At 41.8% G+C, this 27168-nt stretch overlaps 1 protein-coding gene across 1 annotated transcript in view; it reads left to right on the top strand.

Moving 5' to 3' along the window:
- The window catches only part of cacng2a (calcium channel, voltage-dependent, gamma subunit 2a), a 71127-nt gene that overhangs the window by 37497 nt on the left and 6462 nt on the right, over positions 1–27168 (top strand). The window contains exon 2 of the mRNA XM_004071158.5: positions 9387–9470. Coding sequence (XP_004071206.2) covers positions 9387–9470 — 84 coding nt within the window. The remainder of the gene's footprint in view (positions 1–9386; positions 9471–27168) is intronic.

Here is a 27168-nt window from a genome sequence, read left to right as displayed (position 1 = left end):
CTCATCCTGGTTTTCCTCGTCTGGGTTGGCATCTGGCTCCAAACTGTATAGCTCCAATATTGCTTGTCATTTTGTTGTTGCACCAGTTTAAGTTGGGGGTGTGAGGGGCAGTAGTGGGGAAATGTGTAAACAGGTGGATGATGGGAAGGGGCGGACTTAATCTGCGCCATCGGTCACACCCAGAGGTGAATTTCTATTTCTATCAGAATTAAAAGACCACTGGGAACACTTTTAAGAAGGTGAGAGTGGGACTTTAATCTCGTGTCTCAAAAACAACGTTTTATATTTTTTAAGGCCTTTCCTGAATTCGAACATCAGTTTCCTGTCACTAGTTCTGAATTTTCTTTTCTATTTTATGCACAAGCTGCCTGACCTGTGCTCGCTGGATGCAAACCCCTCACAGAGTTGATTCTCTGTTACAGTCAGTCGCATCAACTTCTTACACTCTGGGAAAGCCTCTTCTTGTGGGTGCTGCTGAGGGTTTTCATGAGGACCAGACAGCTTTCACCCTGTCGGACCAGAAGGCCATGACGCAGTCTGCAGTGACGCCGCTGACTCACTGGTGCTCCTGTTCCTGGATCTGTGAAGTTTCCTCCCACCCCCCATTGCTGTGATCCCTGCGCAGCAAATGGACCTTGCATGTCGTGGTGTTTCCACTCTCCTCGGCGGAGACACACAGATGGAGCGCAGGCAGGAAAATCCCCTCCTCAGCTGAGAGATGCTCATCTTCTCTTGGATGGAAAACAATAAGATAGTGGAAGCCTGCTAGAAAATACTTCATCTGCAGAAAACTGTGACAGGGAACAGCCTGGCGGATTTTCTTAGTCTTTTGCGTCAGGAACTTTTTGGTTCTTGAACTGGTTTCACCTCAAACTCAGCGGTATAGAACTTCACTTTCAATTTTGTTGACCTGAAAGAATCTGGATCAGAAGGAAAACTCCATCAGACCTAAACATCTGTAGAAGCTCCTCTATGATATCAGATAGTTTACAGAGACAAATATTTTCTCTTGATCAACATCTGGATGTTGGGAGGTTGGATGAGATCAGTGGGCCTTTAAGAGATCCTCGTTTTACTACACTGTTAGACAGTTTTCCTTCCTAATTGGGAAAACTCAGGAAGCAGCAGACTCTTTTATTATCCAGTGACCTGGAAACACTTTCACAAAGAAGAAAACAGCATCGCAGCCATTTCTGATGCATCTAAGGCTATCACTGGTTTGAACATTTTTAAACTTGCGCATTCATCAGAAGGTGGACAAGGAAATGCATTTTTTCATGTGTTTAAATGCACAAATGAATGTTCTGTGAGAACGGATCATGTCTAAAGTTAAAGTGGGGGAACTTGACCACATTTTTATCCCATGGACGTTGAGCTGCAAGGTCCAAATTCAGCCTGTGAGGCTGAGTGCCAAACAGGAGGCATTAGCTCGCTTTATACCCCAGTCTTAGGAATAGCCCGACTGTGGATTTGAACTCACAGTTTCTCCTTTAATTAAACTCACTTCAACTATGATGTCACCATTCGCCAACAAAGTACAGTGTCCCTGAAGTACAAATACCATTAACAAATTAGCATGACAAGATTCAGACAGAAGATATTTCTTAAAGCTGCTGACCACGCCCACTGCAAAAGATCTATGATTAATCAAACACTTTACTACAATTCATGTAAAACTTCCTTCTGCTTTCCCTTTAATGATCATGTCAGTGATGTCCCATAGTGACTATCTTTTCTATCTCATTTTTTTAACATTTCAATTTACTTTTGCTTTTTGTGAATTTTTGTTTTTTGTTTTTAGGAATTTTGTTTTAATTATTGTCATTTGTTTTGCTTTTACAATTGTCGTTGTGATCTTTTTTATGATTTTGCAATAATTGATTTGATGGTGTGATTTGTCCTTCAGGGCCACCGTACCACAGCCATCATAAAGCACAACAAAAATAAAACTTCAAAGACATCAAACAAAACTTTCAGTCCAACTGAGTCCACATCAATCCAATAAAGAAAAATTATTTGAACTGTTTTATAAGTGAGCAACATATGTGATGAATCTTCCTAAGCAGTTGTAGAGGAAAGCGCACTCCAAAAGGATGGAGAAAAAAACCACAGCAGAACCAGACTCAGCGACCATCTGCCGTGACGGGTTGGGCTACACTGCACAGCGGCAGTTCTCTTAGCTGGAGCTCAGAAGCGAGGAGCATCTTTGTTGGGGAAGCGCTCAGAGTTGTGAGAAGTCAAATGACCGTCTGTCAGTCAGCCTCTACAAACTAAAACCTGATGGCACCTCGCTGCCCTCATTTGTCGGCCCCCCCGCCTCACCTGCAGCCACAGCCGCTGCGTTACACACCTGCCAGCTTTACCACCTGCAGTATGCGCCTCTACAGCTGCTGGTGTTGCATTTCTTTCACAGTTACACTGTCTAAACTTGTCTCCTTCATTTTAATTTAAATTCTGATGAAATTTCAGAACCTATAAGGAATACTTTGTGTATCCATTAACCCCCTCCCCTCCCCCAAACCAGCCTGTGTGCTTTTCATCCTCATTACTAAAGCTGGAGAAGCTCAGTCTGTCAGTTATTTGTCCAAACACAACACATCTTATCTAAGTGTCAGGATGAATGAAGCCTCTTTTCCGCTGCCCAAAACTCTGCTGCATGTTGGCATAAAGGGAGCGGCGGCGCATGAGGGCCTCCCTGGTTTTGCAGGGTCATTACTAAGATGAATATAGTGATTATAAGGATGAATAAGGTGTGATTATGAAGATGAATAAGGCGATTAAGCCCTCTTGTCACCTCCTCTGGGGCGGCTGTTCATTAGGAGCAGAATTGTCAGAGTGTAACATGGGTGAACCCGTCACCTTTTCCTCCACGGGGGATTCACGCGCTCATACCTGCGCATGCATGCATGCACGCACTCTGGGATGCTCCAGCAGTGAATCTGCAGACCAGAGAAGAGCATTTGCATTCGTATATACGGTTTAATGGCCCATGTTTGCAGTCTCTCTCTTTGCACTAGTGGTGTTATGCAGATCTGAGCGTGTCGGGCCGGCGTTGCAGGTTTCTGTGTGTCAGAGCAGCGGCTGCTGACTAACTCTGCATGCTGTGTCACTGAAGCTGCTGTGTCCAGGGGTTAAAGACGCCTCACCAGCTCCATCCATGTGATGCTCCCACCAGTAGCAGCCCAGATTGCCATATCCATGGCAACTGAGGAGAACAGCTCCAATGTCCACATGGCAACGGCTGCTGTTGGGACTGAAGATGGAGGTGGGAGGAGGACATGAAGGAGGTGGGAGGGGGGGTTCTGGATGCTGACGCACTCTGAGGCTGACTAGAAAGTTTTTGAGAATGCCGCCCACTGGCAAATCAGAAGTGGGCTTAAATATCTCTGTCTCTCACTCTTTCTCTTCTAAACGGCACCTCCTACTCAGTCAAGTCCTGCTGACCCCCTGCAGCCTCCTCCACACCACCACCCCCCTTCCCGCCATGCACCTCCTACGCCTTTGTGTCTCATCAAACCTTTGTCTCTGTCTGCAGAGCTGTGGCAGCTGTGGACCCATTTGATCACTGTTGGAGGGTGTCATGTGTGGGCAGACCCGACCTGGATGCGTCCAGGAACGCTCTGGTTCTGCTCGTTTCCTCTATCCAGAAATGGGCAGCCTGACAATAGACTGGATTAATGCAAGATTTTAGAGCCGACACGGAAAAAGATGATGATTGTTTGAAAAGTAATGTTCCAAAAGTTTGGAGGGATCGTTTTAGTTCTGATGGTTAATGGAGCTCAGGCGTTGGATAATAATATAAACTGGAGGTTCTGCAGGAAGTCCTCAGGAAAAAGCGTAAATTGATTGCAAGGAGAAAATGAATCTTTTCCTTTGCTGTTCCTGTAGCGCTGAGCCAATTTGCCCTCTTGTGCCATCAATAATAGCGGAAAAGACCATCACAGACCTCTTTCTGCCAGCTGAAACCTAAACCTAAACGTTTCCTCTTCAAGCAGAGCTTTCTCTGGACTGGATCCCCTCCAAAGCTCTTCAGGCCTCCGTGAATGCAGCCCTGCTTTCCCTTTAACCGCATGAATAAGGAGCAGTGATGTCACCATCCTTGTGGTTGTCTGCTTTTGCCAAAAGCACTTGAAAATGGGCGGACCGACTGCAGCCCAGCGCCTTGGGGCCAGACCCTGAGACTTGCTGCATTGGGAGACCATAAATCTGCCCGCCAGCTATCCTCTCCACCACAGTCTGCTGCCTCTGTGACTCCCGGCCCTGTGGTAATGAAGTGCTTTGTGGTGGTGGAGGACAGGAGGGGACGTAGAGGGCGTGGGGCTACCCTGTAGCTGATTCTCACTGGGGGTGGATTCCCCTAAAAGGTCTGGGTTGACTGAATAAGTCCAGATAAAACCACTCTAGTCCCTACAGGGATCCTCTGGATCGGCAGCTCAAGCTAAACCTCTTTAAAACTTTCTCTTGATGTGTTTATTTCAAATTTCTTGTTTAAAGTCATAGAATTAGATATAATATTAAACTCAAAAAATTAAAACTGTTTTCTGTTTCATAAAATATCAACATTTAGACCAACCATAAAGACCAACTTCAAAGAAAAATGCTCTTGTGGCAAACATACAGTACAGACCAAAAGTTCGGACACACTTTTGTGTCCAAACTTTTGGTCTGTACTGTATATGAAGTAAGTTAAGCTCAAAATTGCATTTTTCTGTATTTCTTTATTCAAATAGTTGTAAATCAGGAGCAGACGAAAAAATGCTGTTTAAAAAAGAGCTTATTTTCTACGCTAGACGGGCCACAAACCCCCTCTCTGAACTCTCAGCAACAGGGAGGGGAAAGGGGGTGGGGTTGCTCCGTACCAGCAGTCCCCCCCACAACTCATAGGTAAAATTTCTAATCAACTCCTGCTCCTCTGCAGAAACTATGTGCTTGTAAACAATACAGGTTTTTAGATTTTAGCTAAAAACTGAGTTGGTTAAACTCAAAATAAGAAGTCCAAAAGAGAAAATAATGCAGAGACGGTTTCTAGTAGTTATTCGCAATATAGTGGAGAAATTATTTTAATATATTGGTTTTTAGGTTATGTTTATAGCCATACTTATTGTTAGTATCTTACAATACCTTTGCAAAAACTTTGAACTTTGCAGTATTGTAGGAAGTTTCGCTCACAGGTGCTCCTCAGAGGGGAGCGCTGCGCCCCGCTGCACACCTGAACCTTTGCTAACACCGCTCAGGTGTCCCCGCCTGACCTCCATGCTTCCCGTTAGCGCCCTCGCCTTGACTTTTACACCGGGAGGTCTCTAAAATGAGGATGCCATTATAAAACATTTACAAACCTGCTGAGTTTACATGTCTGACAAGAACAAGAACGTTAAGTGTCACATTAATCTTTCAGCAAGTTAATTTGGGGCCTCCTCAATAGACTAGATCTCGTCTGCAGTTGATAACATTGTTAACAGTTTGTGCAGACAGCTCCACCGGGAGTGGGTAACGCAGTCATCTTTTGGTGAAAAATGTTCCCGCCCTCTCCTAAAGACTTTTTTAAGCAGAAAAGATTGAGAATATACTGCTATATGTAGTCACAGGAAGCGGCCCGGTAACACCTACAGAATGCTCACTCCTGAAAGCTAGCATGCAACATTTAGATAACAAAGCTTGGGAGGATTGTGCGCCTCCAGCTTTAGCTGGCTTTTGTGAACAGAGATCACCTTCCAGCCGATTGAAAAATACCACTTCTAATCTCCAGTCTGTCAGAGCACAGAGTTCAAAAACTTTGCAGCTCTGTTAAACTCTGGAGGGCTTTTTCACGGCACAGCAATTACTGTAACACTTAAATTTGATGTATTCCACCTCCCGCTCCATCTTCCTTCTCCTCGTCCTTCAAAAACTTTCATTCTCTGCCCTTCCTGCATTTATCTCTCCCGTCGTCCACATTGGCTCTGTCTTTTTATCTTCCCCTTGTGATTGTTCTAATTGCCACAGAACCTGATGATGAAAATCAATGTTTTTTTGATTCAATGCCAAAGCTGAGTCAGTGGGAGAAATGAGTGCTGCAGGATCGGGTCTGAGGAGGATTAGTGGGTAGACACTGAGGTTCCCACGCTCCTGCAAAACTCTGCCCTGCTCTGAAAGTCTGCAAATGTGTGAAGAAGGATTCAACGTTTCATTAACTAAGGTGGCAAAACTGAAGGCGGAGACTCCATGGATAGAGACAGCTGCATTATTGCAATAATGACAACATTAAAACCTTTGTATCATCCAGTTTCTATTACCTCTTTGACCTGATCCAGCTTTCTAGCTGGACCCAATATTCACTGTCTTCAAGCAAACCACAGGAAAACTCCACCGTATTTAAACCAGCTCCTGCAAGTCATGTTAGAGGATAAAAGTTTGAAAGAAGAACTAAAGACAGCAACTGTTGTCTAAATCTGGGTTAAAAGCTTTATAAAGAGGGAAAAGTTGAAAATGTTTTCAGATGTTTGAACGCTGTGTAAGTGCAGGGGGGGGTGAACACAGAAAGCATAAACGTGAATCACATGAGAAGCAGAAAACAAGCACCAATCCTGTAGGACTGAAGAAAAGAGAGGTTTTTGATGTTTTTAACATTTTTCTGATGATAGAGGACATATATAAAGAAAATTAGGCCTAAAATTCCATTTCTAAGTATTTTAAGTCATTGTAAATCAGGAGCAGATGAAAAAATGCTCTTTGTGAAAGAGCATAATTTACAGGCTTCCTGCTTCGCTCCAGTTTGATGCGTCCACTTGCAGTTGTCTTTATTTTCCTCGTCTGGCTCAAAAGCTGTACCTTAACTGCCTTAATAGCTCTGATATTGCACATAGTGTTGTTGGACCTGTTGTGTTAGATTGGGGGTGTGAGGGGCTGTAAGCTAGCAACAGAGACTGTAAACAGATGGCTCATGGAGATTATGGGCATTGACTGGTTAGTAGAACTGGACTGAGTGAGTGTGACATCAAAGGAAATCGTTTACTTCCGGTTCCAACCAAGTGAAGTCAATTCAGTTGCCATTTTTCCGCTATATGTATGTTTGTCATGTTTAGATAGACAGACAGACAGACAGACAGACAGACAGACAGAGACAGACAGACAGACAGACAGACAGACAGACAGACAGACAGACAGACAGACAGACAGACAGACAGACAGACAGACAGACAGACAGACAGACAGACAGACAGACAGACAGACAGACAGACAGACAGACAGACAGACAGACAGACAGACAGACAGACAGACAGACAGACAGACAGATAGATAGATAGATAGATAGATAGATAGATAGATAGATAGATAGATAGATAGATAGATAGATAGATAGATAGATAGATAGATAGATAGATAGATAGATGACTTTATTAATTTTCAACCAGACGTCTTCAGTGAGTCGGGATTGGTCCATGTTAGGCAACAGGTCCAGTCTTAGGCTACATTTCTGTCAGTGGTGTGGCCACACCCCTTACACTGAAAGCTGGTTCAGAAGAATTTGAAGAATTAGAATGATGAGGTCATGAAGCGCCCACTGAGTTTGTGCTTTACCTCCTCTGTCTTGTGACTGTGACACATGGGTTGTCTGTATATTTTGAGACAGTAGCCGACCAACCAGGCTTTATAAGGCTGATGATCATTATTAATACAGTGACCAGCACTGTTGGAGCCTCAGAACCTGCGTATTCATGAGGTTTTTTCGTTTCGGGGTTTTGGCTTCTTGGGACCAGCAGGTACTTCCTGTTTGGAACGCCAGGGGGAGGGGTCTGTCAGTCCAGTTCTCTACATACAGTCATAGTTAAGGGTGATGGGTGGGATTGCTCTGCATCAACAGTCAACTCAGAGGTAAATTTCTGATGAACTCCTGCTGCTCAGCAGAAACTACATCCTAGAAAATTACACAGGTTTTTTTTTTTTATTACGGCTTAAACCCGTATAATTTTAACAAAGAAAACACTGAGAACGATTTGAAAATAGATCAAAAGATGATCGGAGTGGATCTTCAAAAGACAATTAAATTGTGGCTTCAAAAATGTTAAACGTGTAATTGCATTTGTTTGTATTTCAATTTGTATTTTGTATTTTACTAGTATTTTATATTCTCAAGTGTAGCTTCCATATCTTTTAATCTGTTTTGTTGTTTCAATAACATTGACCTGCCAGATGGAAACTAAGCTGTGGTTAAAAAAATCTGGCATGTTTACATTTGTTTTTAATGTTCATTTTGTCCCTTTTTTGTTCATAAATGAATGTTCAGATCAGTACACCATGCAGACGTCTGACTGCGTGTTCCCAGAATAAAGACACATCTGCGATGACTGTTGAGGGAAACATGTTAGGAGCAACAGATGTTGTTGTTTCAGGGGTGGTGGTGTTAATTTTAGCACTTCAGTGTCACATAAATGTGGCTCATAATAGATGTTGTAGGAATTTAAAATTATGTTTTGTGTCAAATTTTTCTGGGTGATTGAGAAATAAAAGAATGGAATGTGGGTTTGGTTACAGTCAGGACATCTGGATGCTTCTTTCATTTTACCGGGAGTGACTTTGTGTAACACCTCCTTCACCTCACACAAACTAATAGCTACACCCCTCTGTTCCCATCATACCTTGCTGCCAAAGCCTCCCTTGCAACACCTGGCACCATGGTAACCAACACCTGTCCCCTCTAATTAGAGGGACACTGAAGGGAGAAGAGATGAAAAAATTAATGAAACACTAATCTGGCCTAATCAAACGCATCGGCATCTGCCTGCTCTCTCCAGCAGCAGGTCTCCGTAATGGCCTCCTTATGGCCGCCTGCCTCTGCCAAGGCCACCCTGGGTGACCCCATAAGGGCCAAAACCGCACACACGGGAGAGCAGACAGGATTGATGCTGCACAAAGGTGGAGGGGGAGAGGGGTGCCGCCTCCTGCATGAAGTGTCTGAGCGGCGGGTTGTCAGCCAAGTGGACGGGCTGTAAGAGATGAGGTTCCCAGTGCACGGCAGCTGGAGCAGCTCCAGGTCGCACCAGCTGCACCGCTCTTGTTTACAAGCTGCCAACTGCTGCAGGTCTTCCTGCTGAACACAGAGCCTCTGATACGAGCTGTTTGGATATGATCTCTGCTGGCTATTAGAAAGGTTTTCTGAAAGGCACATAGCTGCACATCAGTCCTGATAAAAGTCATTCTATTGGTAAATCCTTTTACAGAAACATTCAGATCAAATGAAAAAACTCTGCATTTAGCAGCTTGACTTTGCTCTTTGTGCATAAACTTGCTGATCTGTCGGGGTGTTGTTGCTCGTCGTCGCTCTCAGATGTGAAATGTTTGCAGGTCTGCTGTTTGCCTGCAGCGTGAACTCTCCTGAACTCTTCGTCTCTCCTCTTTTCTCCCTCCAGGAAACTTCAAAGGGATGTGTAAACAGATAGACCATTTTCCCGAGGAGACAGACTACGAGGCGGATCCATCTGAGTACTTCTTGCGTGAGTATACTCCCCGTTCAAAAAAAAAAAAAAAGTCATCACATGAACCACTTCTGCCTCACAGTTTCCCTTTGCGAGTTTTGCCCCACTTTTTGCTCAGAGTGCAGCGAGCTGCCAGTAGCTGATGCCGGCTGCGTGTCAGCGCCGTCTCTGCCTGCCTTGCCAAGCAGCTCGTCTGTTTTTGCTGCTCGGCTGTGTGTAACATAACTCACAGCATTGCAGTCGGCTGTGTACCCTGTAAACACAGTCCATTGATTTCTGCTCTCCTTTCTTTTGTGCAAGCAAAACAGAGATTCTTGTCGAGCTCGTTTGCTTACTAATCCTGAAATTCACAACAATGTGACCTCATGATGAAGTGTTGCTTTGTTTTAGTCGATACTCTACCTAAGGTCTTAGCCGTGACTTTCTGCAGTATTGCACACTCCTTATTTTGTAAAGTTGTCAAGCGCTATCCCTTGTTTACATTGCCGTTGCTGATTGTGATGCTGGAGGCAGCCGTTTCCATGGTGACAGTCACTGTGAAGAAACAGACGCAAGTTTGAAAATGTTGTAGCCATAGCAAATGTTACCATGGATACAGATATGCTTTCCTGTTGGATTGTTTTACACATAGTTTCTCCCTTTTTTGTTGTCATGAGGAGTTTAAATTAATGTAACATCTCCTCAGACTTTATTGGACTCTAATTTTATTTATGGAAGATCATAACTTAATTCATTTCGGGGGTTTTTTTGGTAGGAAATGCTCTGCTAAAATCCTTTTTAAAGAGAAAAATGCATTTTTTAATTATTATTTTTGTTCATGCTTTTAAGGAATCTATAATTAAGTTTTGCGTAGAAATTTAAGGAGGCTTTTAATTCTAGGAAATGCTGTCAGTTTATCTGTTTAAAAAAAGGGACCTTCCTCTTTAATTGCATTGATTTGTTTGAGATGGATGGTTTTTTTAATAACATTCCCAAGGTGTATGGATGTTTTCAAAAGTGCAGGTGATCAGTAAGTGTCGTAAAAACAGAATTGGTCCCAAAAGTGGTCTCCCTCTGACACCACAGAGAGAATGATGCACTTTCGTGATTTCCACAGATCTGAGGCTAATAAACCCCTTGAAAAATCTGGATCTAATCTGACCGCACAAAGGTTTGGAAAGGCTAGCTCTGCATTTTCCAAAATAAAGTTGAAAAAGCTTTGAACAATACTAGAAATATGACTTTTAAACAAGTCTCAAAAATCTGTTAAACATAGTGTATAATTAATGTAAAGCAATAAAACAGTCCCACAAAGCTTATTTTAAAGCCACTAAACCCCTGAGTGGAGTATGAGTAGCTCTCATAGTCTCTCAACTGAAGGTCTTGCTGTGCCAAAGGAGATCTGACTCCAATTCATTTCTACCTCCAGACTTCATCTCCACTTCTGTCTCTTAAGGCTCATTTCTTTGGTCAAGATTTATTTCGGAAGTCAAAATTACGTTTTTTTTTAACAACCTTAACAGACTTCTTTATATAATTTGAAAGTCAAAACTACATTATGTAAGGGTTAATGGCCTCCAAAGTGGGCATTATCAAAAATTAACGCATGCCGTGGAAGCCTGAACCATCCGACACGAAGCAGAGGGTGGTTGCTTCCGTGAAGTGCGTTAATTCTGATAATGCCCACTTTGGAGGCCATTAACCCGCTCATACCGTGGTCACTTACAAAAGAAACAAATAACAGTTTTCAGTACATTATTCTTGTTATTATTTGTTTTGGTTTGGTTCGCTTTTTTCCACAAAAAACTGACTATTTGTTACGTGGTGCGGCATGTTGTCATGGTAACAGGACAACATGCCAGCTGAGCGGGGGACGGACCTCGACTGCAGCGCCAAAGGTAAGCGATACATGCTGATCGTCACAATGAGTTAAATAAAGCATCAGTTCAGAGAGAAAGTTGACCTCTTACCGCTTGTTTCCGTCCAGATGATGAAGCAAAAGTTTGTATCAGAGAAGCCAGTGCAGTGATATAGAACATTTAAGCTATGTGACCGGAACTTCTTTTTTAGGCGTGCATCATCCCTGTGTGTTATCACTTTTTAACGCACACCCAACAGCCAGTCCGATTCGAGAATTCACCCCGACCATGGTATAGTGCTGTATAGGTCTTCTGTCTATGAGATTGTGAACAGTTGAGTGTCATCTGCGTATGGGATGCTATGTTCAAACTAAACAGTAACATCCTTCAACAAACCTGTTCTTCTCACCTGGTGAACAAGGATGCAAAGCTACATTTCCTTTGAATCATCATCATAATTAGTGAGGCATGTGAATCCCACCTGACCCATTTCTGCATTACAACGTGTCCCTCTCCTCGTCTCCGTCTGCAGGGGGGGGGCTGACAGTCATGGAGGCCTCTCGCAGAGCTGAGCAGTGCGTGCCAGTGCAGGAGATTAAGCCCAGCCAATTAGGCTGTGTTTGACCTTAGCGCTCTGAGCGGTTGTTCCCGTCCGTCTGTGCGGCAGATAACGGTTGTGATAAAAGCTCTAGTAATAATTCCGAGTCGGAGCCGTGGCAAAAGCGGAGCATGGGGAGGTAGATGACAGTCGCTGGGACGAGGCCGCATTCCGGCGCTTAAACCGCCACTGCTGCTCGGCACGTGAATGAATTTGTGTGCGTTAATCTCTTCGCTGGCAGTGATTGGAGGGGAAGGCCGCAGTGCTCCCAGTGGCTTGCCAATTAGGACGCTCTCATCCATAAATATTTCAGCCTCCTTCTTATATAGGTCAGGCCTCTCTTGATGGCTGTCTCTCTTCTTCTCCTCACAGCCATGCTATTGCATGTCAGGATTTGTGCAGCACTTCTTTGTCATCTCAGCCATAATGATTCACAGCTTTACACTTCTTAAACACCCCCCCCCACCCACCCACCCACCGCCCAGGGGCAGAACAAGGTCATGGAAGTGTGACGCACTTTTACATCTGCACATTTTCTTTTCAGGGATACACCTGCTTTTTTTTTCATAACGAGGACTTTCATGGCGCCGCTGGGTGGTTAAAAAACACTTCCATCTGCAGGATTTGGGAAGCTGTGCAGCAGAAGGGAAGTCAGGTGAAGGCCTGTCCAAGTGACATTGGGGGGGGGGGGGGGGGGGGGGCTTGAACAGCCAAAAAAAATCAAGGGGACTCACTGCTGATGTCATCTGAAAGAGAGAATGAAAGGCATGTTTGGTGACATGGTTACCAAGCAGAAAGACACACAAATCCAAATGTTTTCTTCATCCGGGTTGAAGCACACTGCAGCAGAGTGCATGTCTGCACACACACACACGCACACACAGAAACACAACCGCAGCACATATCAGGGATGCTGCATGTGTCCTCAGTTTGCACATCCATGCTGAGTTATATAAGACAGCTGGGGCACACTGAAGCGCCAGTGGGTTTTTAGATCATGCCATGTCGGAGCTCCCATCATCCACTGCTCTACTGGGTGCTAAGCAGCTGAGAACCAAGAAGCAGGGGAAGAAAACGCCCAGTTATGCAAGCTACTGATGCATCCCTGTACTGTGATACACGGGATGGGAGAAACACAGGAGGGGCCGCCGAGTCACAGGTGGAACGCTCACCCTTTTCCTGAAAACTTTTCAGATCTCTATACACTGCCTAAAACAAAAGATAGATCGATCAATTGATAGATATGGATTGGATTGACTCCTCCCATACGTTTCTGATTGATGAAATTTGGAGTTTTTCAAAGAGCTGCCAGTATTTCCACTGAAGAACTTTTTAATACTCAAATATAAAAAAAAATATTTATTTAGATCAATTTGATTTCTTTATTTTCATGTTGCACCTAAATTGGTGCTTTCTGCTATCAAATAATGTAATAATTTGCATTAACAGGTGTATTAGTTAGTATTTAACTAATACCTAATTATTCAACTATACTTGTGTATTTCACAGCATTCATAAAAGTTGCCTTATGCAATTAAGTAATACACTTAGCAATGCAAAGTAATGAACAAAAAGGGGCTTTTAACACTTTATTTAATAGTTAATTAAATAGTTGAAGCAATTGCATAAGCCAGCTTTGTAATACATTAAGTACAGTTAAGTAGGGTTGAAAAATTAAACATTGGTTAACTATTAACTAATACATGTAGTGATACAAAGTAATGCATACAAGTGGCTGTTAAATTATTTATTCATTAATTAATTGATAACTAATGTCTAGATTTTATATCATATGCATTTCTAAAACAGTTTCACAATAGGTCTTGTGATAGACTGGCGGTGTAGCCCACCTCTGCTCAACAACAGGCGGATCAGCTCCTGTGTGGGAACAAGCAGAAAACTGATGAATGGATTATTACATAGACTTGAGATTTCAATAAAAGTAATGTATTACAGAGTCGATATCAAGCTATTCTGAAGCCTTTCAGAGTAAACGATATGCGTATATATGATAATATATTACCTTTGGTACACTAAAGAACGATTTTTAATGAAATATAAGTTATTTTTGCAATTTATTTTCCTCGTCTGTGTTTTGCCCACGAAAGCAACATCCAAAGTTTTGCAAAGATGGATGTACATATTTAGCCGATCACTGCAAACTCCACGGAGGAGGTGTGTGTGTGTGGGTGTGTGTGTGTGTGTGTTAGGCTGGGGCGGCGCCGGCAGTGTACACTCTTCCTGGAAGGAGTTGTCCTTAATTTTCTACGTCACAATGGGAGAACAGACTCTCTAAACCCAACCCTAACCCAAAATAGCAATATGGGGTTGGTTTTTTTGTCAGGAATTAACCTTATAATACACTTAAATGCTCAAAAAATAGATTTTGCCTGATATAAGCCCTTTAAGGTGCACAATTGATTATATAAATATAGCTTGAGATAATCTCCCAAAAGGTCTCGTCAAAGAAGAAGGGAAGAAAACACAGATAAAGACAAATACTTAGGAGGGAAACAGAATATTGACTGATTGATTTGTCACTAATTGTCACTAATAAAAACAAAAATCAAACTAAAATAATGTCAAATCTATTTAAGACATTAATTCATAAACTGATTTGAAAATGAAGAAATAAAATCATATTGTATTCTTGACATTGTTTCTCCTAATCATGAATAACATATTTGCACCTATATTCACAGTCACACACATGACACATTAAACTAAAATGATTGTGAAATAGAGCATGCATAAAATAAGAAGCACAAATGTTACTACAACCCAAACAACACAAAAAAAAAAAAGAAACACATATAAATACTAAAAAAACAGAAGAAATATGTATTGGCTACACATTTTTACCATCAGGAGAAATGGTACCGTTAACATCCATTATGTACCAACTTAAAAAATTAGATGGTGATTATTGAAAATCAAATGTTAAAGAAGCAATTCCGGCTGCTGCACCTATTTTCTGCAAAAATCAATAAAACATCCTTAATGATGCTCTGTGAAACATTAATATATCCTGAGCTGTGCATTGTCACATTTTCCTGACATTTCACCACAAACATAATGAATCACCTAAAGATATGGTCGCGGTGTTTATTCTTGACATGAATTAATTACCACTTCTTTGAAATGAATATACTGACAGCCAGGTGACAGTGTTATATTTCTTTCTTTCATCAACGAGCCGTTCATCTTGCAGCCTTTGATTTATTAAAGGATGTTAAACAGCGGTGACTGCAGAAATGTGACTTGAAGAAAAATATTTCAAATTTTGAGAGCTCTAATCCAAACTGTGCAGATAAATATGGTTCAAAACATCAGTCTTGTGGGGGATTTCTTTTCAACCAATGTGTCAAAGCTGACAAAAGAAATCCGTCAAATGATAAAATCAGTCTGTTTGTGGAAACTTAAACATCACACTGAGTCATTTAGTACTGATGTCAGAGCGGAGCAGCCCTGCATCCAAAATATAAGTTACTTATAGGAAACAGTCTTTTAGAGGTCATAACTATCTTAAAAAGGACTTTTGACACTTAAAGCATGATCAGTAAGTTTTGTCCAAAGTTGAAGATATTTTTTGTGTTTTTCATCTGTTCTTGGCACCCAGGTGGTCCACTCACATGACCAAGGACGTAGACCGCTCGGTGAACCCAGAGAGAGAAAATATTTATGCACATTATGCACATTTTCTCTCTGCGGGCGACAGGTCGTAGTGAACACTGATGCAACACGTAAGGGGAAGTTAGGGTGAAGTAGGTGAGTCGAAGGTACCGTTTATTTATTTATTTTCAACCCCACCAAGTCCTGCAGACTGTGCAAGGAGCCCATTAGTGCTGTTTAAGGGATAAGTGCGCCCTCCTTGCATGCAGCCTGACTGTTAGAAATGAGAAAAATTCAACAATCAATTTGTCTGGACATCCTATGGGCACTAACGTATCACATGCTCTCCCACGCGTGTGATATTCAGTAAAGAGCCAGTACTCGCACCTCACTAAGAACAAGAGTAAAGGACACCACACGACAGCATCTCCCGTTTGCCATAAGTGCGTGCAACTTAAATTATCCGTACAAACATTTCACGATACACTAATAACATGAACGACAATGGTACGTTCCATTTTCATGACCTCCCTTGAGGTGGCCATACGAGGGGACCTCAGATGCAGCCGCTGCTCTCTACGACCCCCTACGTGTTCGGACATCCTAAGCAGCACCCGCACAGGTCAACCGGATGCATGTGACTAAGGCAAAACATGTAGTTATGGCAAATTAAGCCACATGTTGGTCAGTATTGAGGCTTGACAATGTTAGCCGTATGTTGTGCTAACACTTTGTATCATATTTTAAACAAAAATGTTCCAGGGCTTATGAGTTAATAACGAGAAAACTCTTGATACACTATTAGTTTTTACTTAATTTCTGAAATCTAAAGACAAACATGGCACCCCACATTTCCAGGAAAACACAGAGCCTCCAGAAGCCCATAAGTAGTATTGACATCCAATATATGAATTATTGGAAAAAAAAACGTTTTTACAACCTGTAACTTCATTGAAAACCCATGTTTTATTCTGAAACTCAAAAACATAAAAACAGACTTTAATTTAAAACGTTATATTTTTATTAAACTGATCAGATTATGCTAAACTGATCATGTAAATTCTGGCTTTTTATGTGCATTAGGAAAGCCTTGAATACTTTTTTGTTTCTTTTTGGTGTCTACACTTCTAGACATGACAGACACATCAGCAAAATGTGTGTGTTTTTCTAATATCTGTGAGTGCATGTGTCCATCAGAGTCAGTGTACAGTATTGATTCAGAGCACAGCAGTGAGCTGCCACCATTCATTCACAGTGGCCTGCAGGCAGGGACTTCCAGTGTGTGAAAAAGTGAAACGCAAAGATGAAATGGGCCTTATTTTCTTTCCCGGTTTATCGATTTCACAAACTTTATGTGTTTTTCAGCTCTGTCTTTGCTTGAGTTGATCTGAAAGTATTCGCTGGCATTGAGCGCCGCGCCTGCGTCACCCTGGGGCCTCGTGGCGGGCTGGGCGCTGGCCTGAGCTCGCTCTGGTGTCGCCCGATAAAATCGATGGGTCTGGGGTTGGGCCTTGTAGGGCAGAGGTGGGGGATGCAAAAACAACTGCTGCCTGGCAAGTCCAGCGGGAGCAAGAGATCACATGACCTAATAAGGTTGTATGAAGAATGTGAAAACTGTTTTGACTATTCACGGTGGCAACGTTGTGTGTTTTTAGCTTATATGACAACAAATATAAAATCTAATTTTAAAAAAAAAGGTCATTCATTTCTGTCCTGACTGACCGTTTTGAAAACCAGCCCACTTATTGTAAAGCACCAGAACGGCTTGTGTGCGTTCTTAAAGGAGTTACGCTCCAAAAAGTTCCAGAACTGAAGGCGAGAACGATGTGCTTGTGTGCTCTTATCTCCTGGTCAGAAGAGGCAGGTTTGCTTGTATGTAGGCCGACTTCATCAAAGTGGGAGGAGTCAGAGCAACAGAAAATACAGCAGCAAAACGAAGAAAGTCTAAACACAATGTCCCATTCCATAAATGACATCCTCCAGAGGTTTGCAGGGAGAAACTGGCTGTGAAGGTCACAGATGAAATAGATAAGGTTTAATTTTTCTCCTTGTCTACAGATTCAGGTGATCTAATGCAGCTCGCTTGGACCAGATGTTTTTGTGCAAATCCCAGTGCTGTGACTGAACCCCCACTTCTCCGAATTTAACACAAACCAGGAAGTACCAAACGTAATAGCAAACACCACTGAAGGGATTTTACAAAAGGGAGGAACTCTCCATAGACTCCCATGAAAAAATTCTAAGACATAAGACAAAGCATGAGGGCCACCCTATAAAAAAAGAAATAACTTTTTACAAGGATAAACTCTCAAAAATCATGAGAAAAAGTTGCAATTTAACAAGATTAAATTCATATAATGATGAGGAAAAAAGTTCAAAATTTTAGAAAAATAATCCTGTACAATAATGAGTAGAAGAGTCAATATTTTACAATAATAAAGTTATACTACTGCGACAGACTGGCGACCTGTCCAGGATGCCCCCTGCCTTCGCCCATACGTGGCCGGGATAGGCTCCAGCAGCCCCATGACCCCGAAAGGGACAAACTGAAGACGGTGAATGAAAAAAAAAAATGAAAGTCATACTTTCATAAGACAAAGGCTGAGAAATTACAAGATTAAAAAAATTATCATCTCAGCAAAAGTCTGTTTACTAAGAAAAATATAAACAACAAAAAAGAGACCATGTCAGGTTTCAGTATGAGAGACACGTAAGCAGTTACTTCAAAAAAAGGAAATACTAAGTAATTTATCTTTTTTCTCATCATTTAATTTCTGTTCCGTTTAGTCCCTTTCAGGGTCACGGGGCTGCCGGAGCCTATCCTAGCCACTTGTGGGCGAAGGCAGGGCACGCCCTGGACAGGTCGCCAGTCTGTCGCGGGGTAGAATGTCCACAATCACACACCCATGCACTCTCACACTCACACCTAGGGACAATTTAGAGTTGCCAATTAACCTATGAAGGCTACTATGTTATTTAGTGGGTCGTTACAGGAAACTGGGCATTTTTAGAAAAACATTCTTGACCCACAAAAGGTGGATTTCAGGCAAACGCACCGTTTAGACGGTGAGCAGCGGAAACGCTGAGATTCTAATGTATTATGGCCCATAGAAAACCATAAATGGCTGCACTGATTGATTTAGTCAGCGCATGATGAGGATGCAGGCTCAAACAACCAATTTTGTTTTAAAAAAAGCATTTGTATTACATAATTAATGCTTTTTTCTTATAAATTCCCTGCATCCGAAGTTTTGTCAATATGGGTGTGCATGTGTGTGTTAGCCTGGGGGCAGTGCTGGCGGCACAGATTATTCCCGGAAGGGGGTGATCCTCATTTTGTGATGTCACAATGTGAGGATCCATGCGTTTTCATGGATTTGGAGGGGCTGGTGCTCAGACTGCAGGTTTTTAGAGGAATGCTCAGGAATGTTTGAACGGATCAAAATACAGCTTTGGGGTTGTTTTTAGTGAGGAATTGACATTACACTTAAAAGCTCAAAAAAGTTAATCTGAATGATTTTACAGTCGCTACCATGAATGGTTCTCTGAAAAACAGGAATCCTGAAAGTTTGCAAGTTCATAAGGTTTTCAGTAGAAGTAATAAAAAAAAGATTAATCTACTGCTATAGAAGATAAATCAAGTAAAAAATATTCTAATATTACTAAAGTTCTCAATCAGAGCATGCCTGCACTCTACCTGTTTTGTAAATACCTGAAATATGACTATATTCTATATCTAATACCAGTTAGACTTTATTCTGCTTCAGCATTATTTGTGAGGACAGTTTTGGGGTGATATCTGGCAGCCAACGCTAAGTTCCATGACTTTTATTTGCGGTGGGTTCAGGTTGAAGCCAGGTGGACAGGATGGTGGAGTGAGGTACGTGGCTCTTCATCGTAATGAGGACGAAGCAAGGGCTCCATATTGAGGAGGAGGAGGAGGATGATGGGGGGGGGGAGGTGTGGAGGGGATTCATAAGCGTTTGTAGTATTAAATCAATGTGCCTGGGAGCTGAGGCACCTGATTAGCGTGACCCTGTCCTGCACATCAGCACATTCAGGGCTCGAGGAGGCTGATTAAGAGCCAATGCTAATTTCTCCTCAACCCTGTCAATGAAGGATGGAGGGAAGAGGGGAGGACAGGGGTAAAGAAGTCAGAAAGAAGGAAAGGATAGAAATGGAAGCCTTGTTAATGAGGAGTTTTGGCATAATTTCTGTCTTTGAGCAAAAGAACTGGACTTGAACAGTAATTTTAATTTACAGAGCTTGTCTGTTTGTATTTAAATTAATTAAATCAAGAAAGGGTGTATATCTGCAGATTTTTTGGAGTGTTCTGGTACCAGCTCACACACATACAGTGAAAATGTCCTATTAACACATAACAAAATGTACAGATCATTCATTCTGTGCTTTTCTACCTTCAGACTTCCAACCCCAAGCAGCTTGAATGCCTCCACATATTTAGATTAAGGGCGACATGTGGTCATATATGTAAATTCCACCATGGTGATCGAGCAGGACATGCTCCTCCTGAAACCGAGCCACCAGCCTGCATGGGTGTTGAGTCTTATTAAGTTGTTTGTCAGCCAGCACAGAGGAGTGCCAGCGCTCCGACACCAGCCTGAGCTGCAGTCGTGCCAATCAATACAGTACACACAGCATCCGCTCCCACCCTGTGCCTCTGCGAGCAGGTTGGCACGCATTCTGGCAGGACGGCAGGCACAGGCGGGGCTAACTGCAGTCACCAAAAAGCTTGGAAGGGAGGAGGAAAGGTTCACATTGCTGTTCTGCAACGGTACATGTCACTTCGTGGGACTTAGTCCGTCTGGATTAAATATGTTTCTTCCACAACCAACAAAAGTGTAAACATGTAAACAAGTCAAATGGAAAAAAAGAGGCAGCAGCTCAGTAAAACTGAAGTTTTATGATGCGTTCAGTCTGGCATTGCAGGTAGAAGGAACAGATTGATTAGCCCTTGTGCTATCTTGTGGGGTCAAAGTGACCCCATCCTTACATTGACGCATTCTCCCTACCATGACAAAGGTGGATAAAGGTGGAGAGGATTTCATGTAATCCATGGACACCATTGAAGATCACATACTGTATCATTGAAGAAAAAAGGTTCAGCGCACTGTTTAGTGGGGTCTAGATGACCCAACTCCCAACTTTAAAGTGTCTCGGATAGCACAAGGGTTACAGGAAAAGACCACGATTGCAACTTCGAACTTTTTGCCGGTAGGGCACTTTTAATCGGCACTTTAAAACTCATCTCACCACATACGAAACTAACCCTGTCGCTGCGGCATGGTGTTGGCATGGTAATACAAAAGACCCACCGGACAGATTCGGCCATCAAATTTGCATCAGATGCTTGTTCAAAAATGTGTTCGGAACTCGACATCCCTGTTCCAGAAATTATGTTCAGTGTGAACAAAGCTTTAAAACTGTTCTAGATATTTATATAGTTAGATATAGCTTATAAAGCAGATTGGCACGGATCTAGTCCAGAGGTGCGCAGTCTGTCGATCATGATCAACTGGTTCATCGTAAAATATCAATTAATTTAATTGCCGTTAGCCAATCATCATCCAAAGAAGACACGTCTTTGCTTGTTCCAGCTAACCTGAGGGGCACACTCCGCTAGCAGGACTTTTTCTCTTTTCAGTGTCAGACTAACCGTGAATGTAGAGTTATCATCAATGGCCCGCGGTCAGTCACTTGAAAAGAACCTCGAACAGAGCGCACACGGGACGTTCCTATTGCCAGCTCGTCGTGCACTGTGGCACCGTTGACATGACAACCACGGACATTCGAGTCTGATTCAACAAGCTGTTGACAGAAGGAACTTTTATCATGTTGTAATCTTACATATTTATTTAGATGTATCCATTTAATTCAAAATAGTTGTCTGATTCACTTTTAAATATGCTTTTCATAATAAGTCTGTATTTTTTGGTAGATAAATATGAGAATTTTAAGAGCTGGTAGGTTCAAAAGTAGCTTGCCAAAAAAGTGAAGGCACCTCTGATCTCAACTTTCCTTTATTAAACTGCATGTGAAAATTATGCAACAGTCCCTTTAGCTGCCAAAAAGAATTAGCAAGGACATCTAATGATTACGTTAATGCGACAAACTAATTATTTCATGGTTTTGTATTTGTTTGTGTAGGAACTTCATCAAATCTCCCTGAAAGTTCCTAATTTTACAAACAGCTTTTACATTTGACATCTCAGCTTCACCCTCTATCCATCTCTTTGCCGCAGGGCACCCGGTGAAAACAGATGCGTCTCTTTGTCGTTATTTTTCACTTATGATAGAATTAATGGAGTTTTTAAAGTAATTTGGTGAAAATAAATGTACAAACTCTCTCTACCAATTGAACACCCTGATCAGATCATCTCTGCTGTCACCCACAGGATTCTGAACGGGGTAAATAAAGCATAAAGTGGGTCAGACAGGCTCTCTGCTCACCTCACCAACATTCCAAAATCTCAGTAATATCTGTATTGTGTTGCACTCCTGACCTTGTAAATGCTGATGGCTTAGAGTTTCCCCAAGTGGGATGAATCAAGTATTTTCCCATTGGGCAGAATACAAGGTCAAAGACACAATCCGATGAAAGTGGTGTTTTTGGGTGTTTAAAACATGTTTTTGTAGCATTTTTTTCATGATGGAGGACATATATATAAAACAATTATGCATAATTCAAATCAATGGGAATCATGAGAAGATAAAAAAAGGCTTTTTTTAAAAGATCGTATTTGTGAGGTGGAAAATATGCTGGGCACAAGCTTCCTGCTCCACTCTGTTCAGTAACGGGCAGGGGACAGGGGACGGGGTTGCTCAACACCAACGGTCCCAACCCAAAACTCAGAGGGTAATTTTTAATGAACTGCTGCTCTGCAGACACTATGTCTTAGAAAACAACAAGTTTTTAGAATTTGCCTTAAAAAAAAAGACACTATCACTTTTTAAAAATAGATCAAATGATGATCAGAGAGGGACTTTGAGTACGACTTTGTATACAAAAATATCCCAATAATATACTAATTTGATCACAATTCAAAACATAAACTAAATAAGAAAAAAAACATCCAAGAGTTTTTAACCACAGAAAAAAAAGCAGCAAAGATTGAAAGACATTCGGCTGATCATATGATTTTTGTGGGCTAGTCTGACTTTTCAACATGGGAGTTTAAGGGCCTCTATTAGGGGTCCCCAAACTTTTTCCAGCGAGGGCCACTTGACGTTTCCACTCTCTGATCGGGGGCCAGAGTCGGTTTGAAACAGAAAATATGTGGCGATTGCAGGGATGCCTATATGTAAACTGAAAGCCACACATAACCAAATATTAATAACCCAATCTAACATCAAATACTCCTTTCTGGATTCCCTACCAAAAATCTGTGGGTGTGTGGGTGTGTGTGTGTGTGTGTGTGTGTGTGTGTGTGTGTATATATATATATATATAAATAAATATATATGAAATTACACACACACAACCACTTTCTCCGTAGAGCTAGACGCTTTCATTTTAGCATCATCTCTGACTTTGCACAACTTCGCATGTTGTTTGTTTCTGTGGGTGAAACGCAGACACGCTGCCAAGGCCGGGTCTAGGTTGACGTCATGAAATGGGCGGCGCCCGCATGGAGCAAAAGGCGGTGCCTTAGAGATCGAGGCGTCTTAATTCCTGGTAGCAAAAGAAGATGCAATAATAACTAATATTTCATTTAAAAAAATCATTCTTTAGAGTGCTAAAGGTGATGAATGATCATATATATTAATATAGTTCACTCTGAAAGGCCTCAGAATGGTATGATATAGGCCTTTTAATCGGAAAATGGTTATTCTTGAAACCTGCTTCTAGTGGTAATTGAGGGAACTGCAACATTTGTTATTTTGGGGTTTAAATAAATAAAACATGGGGGCTGGATATTCACTGACCCATCTAGATTGCTCGTTCATTCGAGTTCTGTCATCAGGTCTTTTTCTGGTCTGCTTTTAGGTGTAAAGTGCAAACAGGACTCTGTAATTCAGAGAGAAACTTCCTTCAGTGTTGCAAGGTTGTGGATGCTGTGGTTTATCAAGCCGAAGATGCACAACTCTGCGATTTTGTGACCTCAAACCAAATCATAAGAATGAACTCAGCGCTGATCAAAGACCTCCAGAGAGCCTCCTTTAATGTGGGCCCCAGCGAGGCCTTCACAAACATGAGGTGCTGCAGAAGGTCGCCGCTGTCGTTAGCCGTTAGCACGAAGGTCAAAGCTTTCATTTAGGCAGACGCTGTTGTTTCCCATAAGAAAGCGCCTGACAGCCTTTTACTGTGCGTTTTACCGCTGCGTCCCAGGACCGGCACCGTCTCAGGCACCCTCTGTCAAAATAATATCACCCCGGCGGAGATAATCAGCGTTCAGCAGGACTCCTTTGTACGCTGTGAAGATGTAACAGATGTACGGATAATGAGCATCGCAGCCGCTGTGAGAGGATAATTTGTTAAAAAAAAAAAACATTTCAGACCCATCATAAGTATGAACAAACATGCTGTATGTGGATGTTTAAACAAAGTACTGCTCTCATTGGGGAAGTCATCACTCAGACTTTAATCTGTCTACATTTATATAGTTTTTTTTAAGCTTTTATGAGTTGTGTTTTTATTGTTAATTGATCTGATTTTTTTCCCTCTTGTAAGTTAAAAAAAATCAACCAGAGATAGAAATAAATAATGAAAATAATAGTTTTGAAATAATAACTGTCCCATTATTCAACAGGGAAAGTTCGTTCCTGGTTTCAGAGTCAGACTTTCATTGCCTGAATGCTTATCTTTGATAATGCATGAAAGGACCAATTGAAAGTATTTGATCTCCCAGCCTCAGGGGTTAGCTTGTTGCCTTGTCGTCTTAAAACATTCCCCATTCGCTGCGGACAAAAAGCTGCTCAGCGATGCTGCTATCTGAGCCTCATCGGACGATAAGTGAGCACTGACACAATCGGCAAGAAAACTGAATGCAGCCCGGCATTAAAGCCTTTCCTTCCGAGGTAGAGCGTGGTCAGCCAAAGCCAGGGGCGTGTTGGCGCAGCAAACTGCATCCAGTGAAGGCACACTGCATGGTGGAAGGTCACAGTGAAGGTCGCAGTACTTTTTAATGCGCTGCTACACATGGAGGTCAATGCAGAGAACCCTTCAGATTGGAGAACTGCAGGCTAGGAAATGCTTAAAACCATGCAAACAAGCCTCTGAAAGCTGCAGAATCACACTGCTTTCAGGGTTTCTCTGAAGCTTTTAATAAAGAAAGAATCCAATTATTGTTCAAAATAATTTACACTTGATAAATTCAGTAATTAAACTACTTTTGCAGACTTTCATCAGAAAGCAAACTGTGGTTCTGTAACCATCTTGTAAAATAAATCTATTTTCTACCTTCAATTTAAGTTTTCCAAACAAAAAAGGGTTTTTAACAGTATACGTTCATAGTGTCTGTATTGATAACTGACATCTTAGGTTCTTCTATTATCCGACACGGCTTCGACGGACGTCTTCCGTCTTCGTCAGAGTATTTAAAAGTCTAGTCTGAGATCATTTTACAATTTTGTAACCACATTTTTGTGCACTTCATGTTTATTTACACATGCATCTACTCTTCCAAAAGCTTTGTATGAACATTATTTATGAATGAATCTGATCCCAAAATGTTTGTGCTTTAAACTCTTTAGTTGACGGTTGATTATGACGTAAAAAAAAACATGTCTAAATTACAATTTAATGGCTCATAAATATGCGTTTTAACGTCACCTCGCCCAAAGATCTATATGCATCTATAGATTTTTTTAAGGGGCGGGCTTTATTAAGCTAAGCCTCTGCCTGCTCCCTCTTGTTGTTGCTATTTTTGTTGTTATTATTATTATCTATTAAATTGTGCCACGCTGACTGCATTTTATTAACATCTTTGAAACAATTTTAAATAAATACATAAATAAGATTTGAATTTGGATGAAACAGCAGCAGAAATTTCTGGAGTAAACAAATTTTGCTTTCAGTTTATGGAGTTTTTTGGAGTGTTTCATACAAATCGTTCGAATTGCGTTTACAAAATTGTAAAAATGGTCGTTTTAAATGTGAAAACCCAACTAAACGGTGTTACATTTTTCTTTGACTGAGCTTCTTCCTGTAACTTTGAATCTCCCTGAGACTTTGCTCCATTAATCAACCCAGTTGTCAACAATCAATACGTGTATCTGGCCTCTCTGGTCCTCTTTCTTTATTGTTTTTACTGCACTAAATGGAGCTGATGGATGGAAAGGAACCGCTGCGCCCTCTCCCACGTTTTTTTTTTCCCATATCAGGCTCAATACTTTGAGGGGATAACAGGACACAAGGATGGATGCTGGGATACGTGGGGGATGTTGAAGGGCAGGAGAAGGACACACGGTCAAATCTAAGGACCACTTAATATTTAATCAACCTCCTTCACTCGTAACCCTAAACGCCGCAATCCCTCCCGGACAAGCGAGGAGACGAAAGGGGGAGGGGGCAGCGTGGCCGAGATGACACTCCATCTTTCAAACTTCAGAAGATTGCAAAGGCAGTGGGAGACGTTGAAAAATATCAGGGAGAGGACGTTCAGGTGGGGACAGACAGGTGAAAGACAAATGAGAAGGGCTGAATGGCACCATTAAGGTCATCACATAAACGGCAGCTTAATAGCCCTTCTGTGTGAAGACGAGGTCAAAGGAGTCCATCAGCACATCGTTATGCTGTACAGGTGAGGAGAGGACAGAGACGTCAGAGTCACATCAACATCATGTTACCTCCATGAAACGTCTTCAGTCTGTGAGGCCTGACAATCAGGAGGGCTTCATTCTTTTTTTTTTTTTTTTTTTTTAAACTTGTCCTGTCCAACAGCTGGGCAGTCAGATGAGAGCTGAGGGCCTCTTGTGTTGGACATATTTTACTTTAACAAGAGGGGTTATTAATCTTATTAATCTCAGACAAATCAAAGGCATGACTGAATAAACCCCTTTTGTAATTGAGGCCAAACTTTATTGATTTCAATTATGTTTGAAAATCTTTGGTGTTGGACCGAACGGAAGGGGGGGCTTCATTCTGACAATAAAATCAGAAGAAACACTTGGTTTAAGTTGTTGCTAATGTAGAAATCCAGCTAATTGACTCATGTATCCAACAGGTTCAATGCTCAGGAAAACATCTGTGACTCTATGAGCTGGTTCAGCTCGTTACGAGAGGTTTGCTTTGGCAGAAGAGTGCAGCATCGTTTAGCAAAACTGCAGATTTCTGGAAAAAAAATGTGCTCAACTAAGTCACGTTTTTTAATAATAATAATAATAATAAATTTTATTTGTTTTTCTTGGAACCCAAGGCAGCCTTACAGAACATGGAAACATGGTTAAAAAAAAACAGCGGCAACAAAACATATACAGCTTTAAAATAGGCCAGTGCATCCACGTTTAAGAAAGTATGTCGTGAAAGGGCGGTTCATATTTGCTAGTGACGTCGAAGGGCGAACCAATGTTTTTTTTAATTTTCTGCTCCACATGGGGACAAGATGAGCAATTGGGACATCCACAGACAGGTGTAGCAACAAGTTTTGAAAGGTAAAGGGGGCTAAGATTATAGATGGATTTATAAAACAGGAGAAGTGTTTTGCAG

The sequence above is a fragment of the Oryzias latipes genome, chromosome 8 (genome assembly GCF_053564925.1).
Source record: "Oryzias latipes strain Hd-rR chromosome 8, Olatipes_Hd-rR_3.1".
Classification (NCBI taxonomy): domain Eukaryota; kingdom Metazoa; phylum Chordata; class Actinopteri; order Beloniformes; family Adrianichthyidae; genus Oryzias; species Oryzias latipes.
Note: the sequence above shows the minus strand (reverse complement) of the source record. Positions and strands in the feature narration are given on the sequence as shown.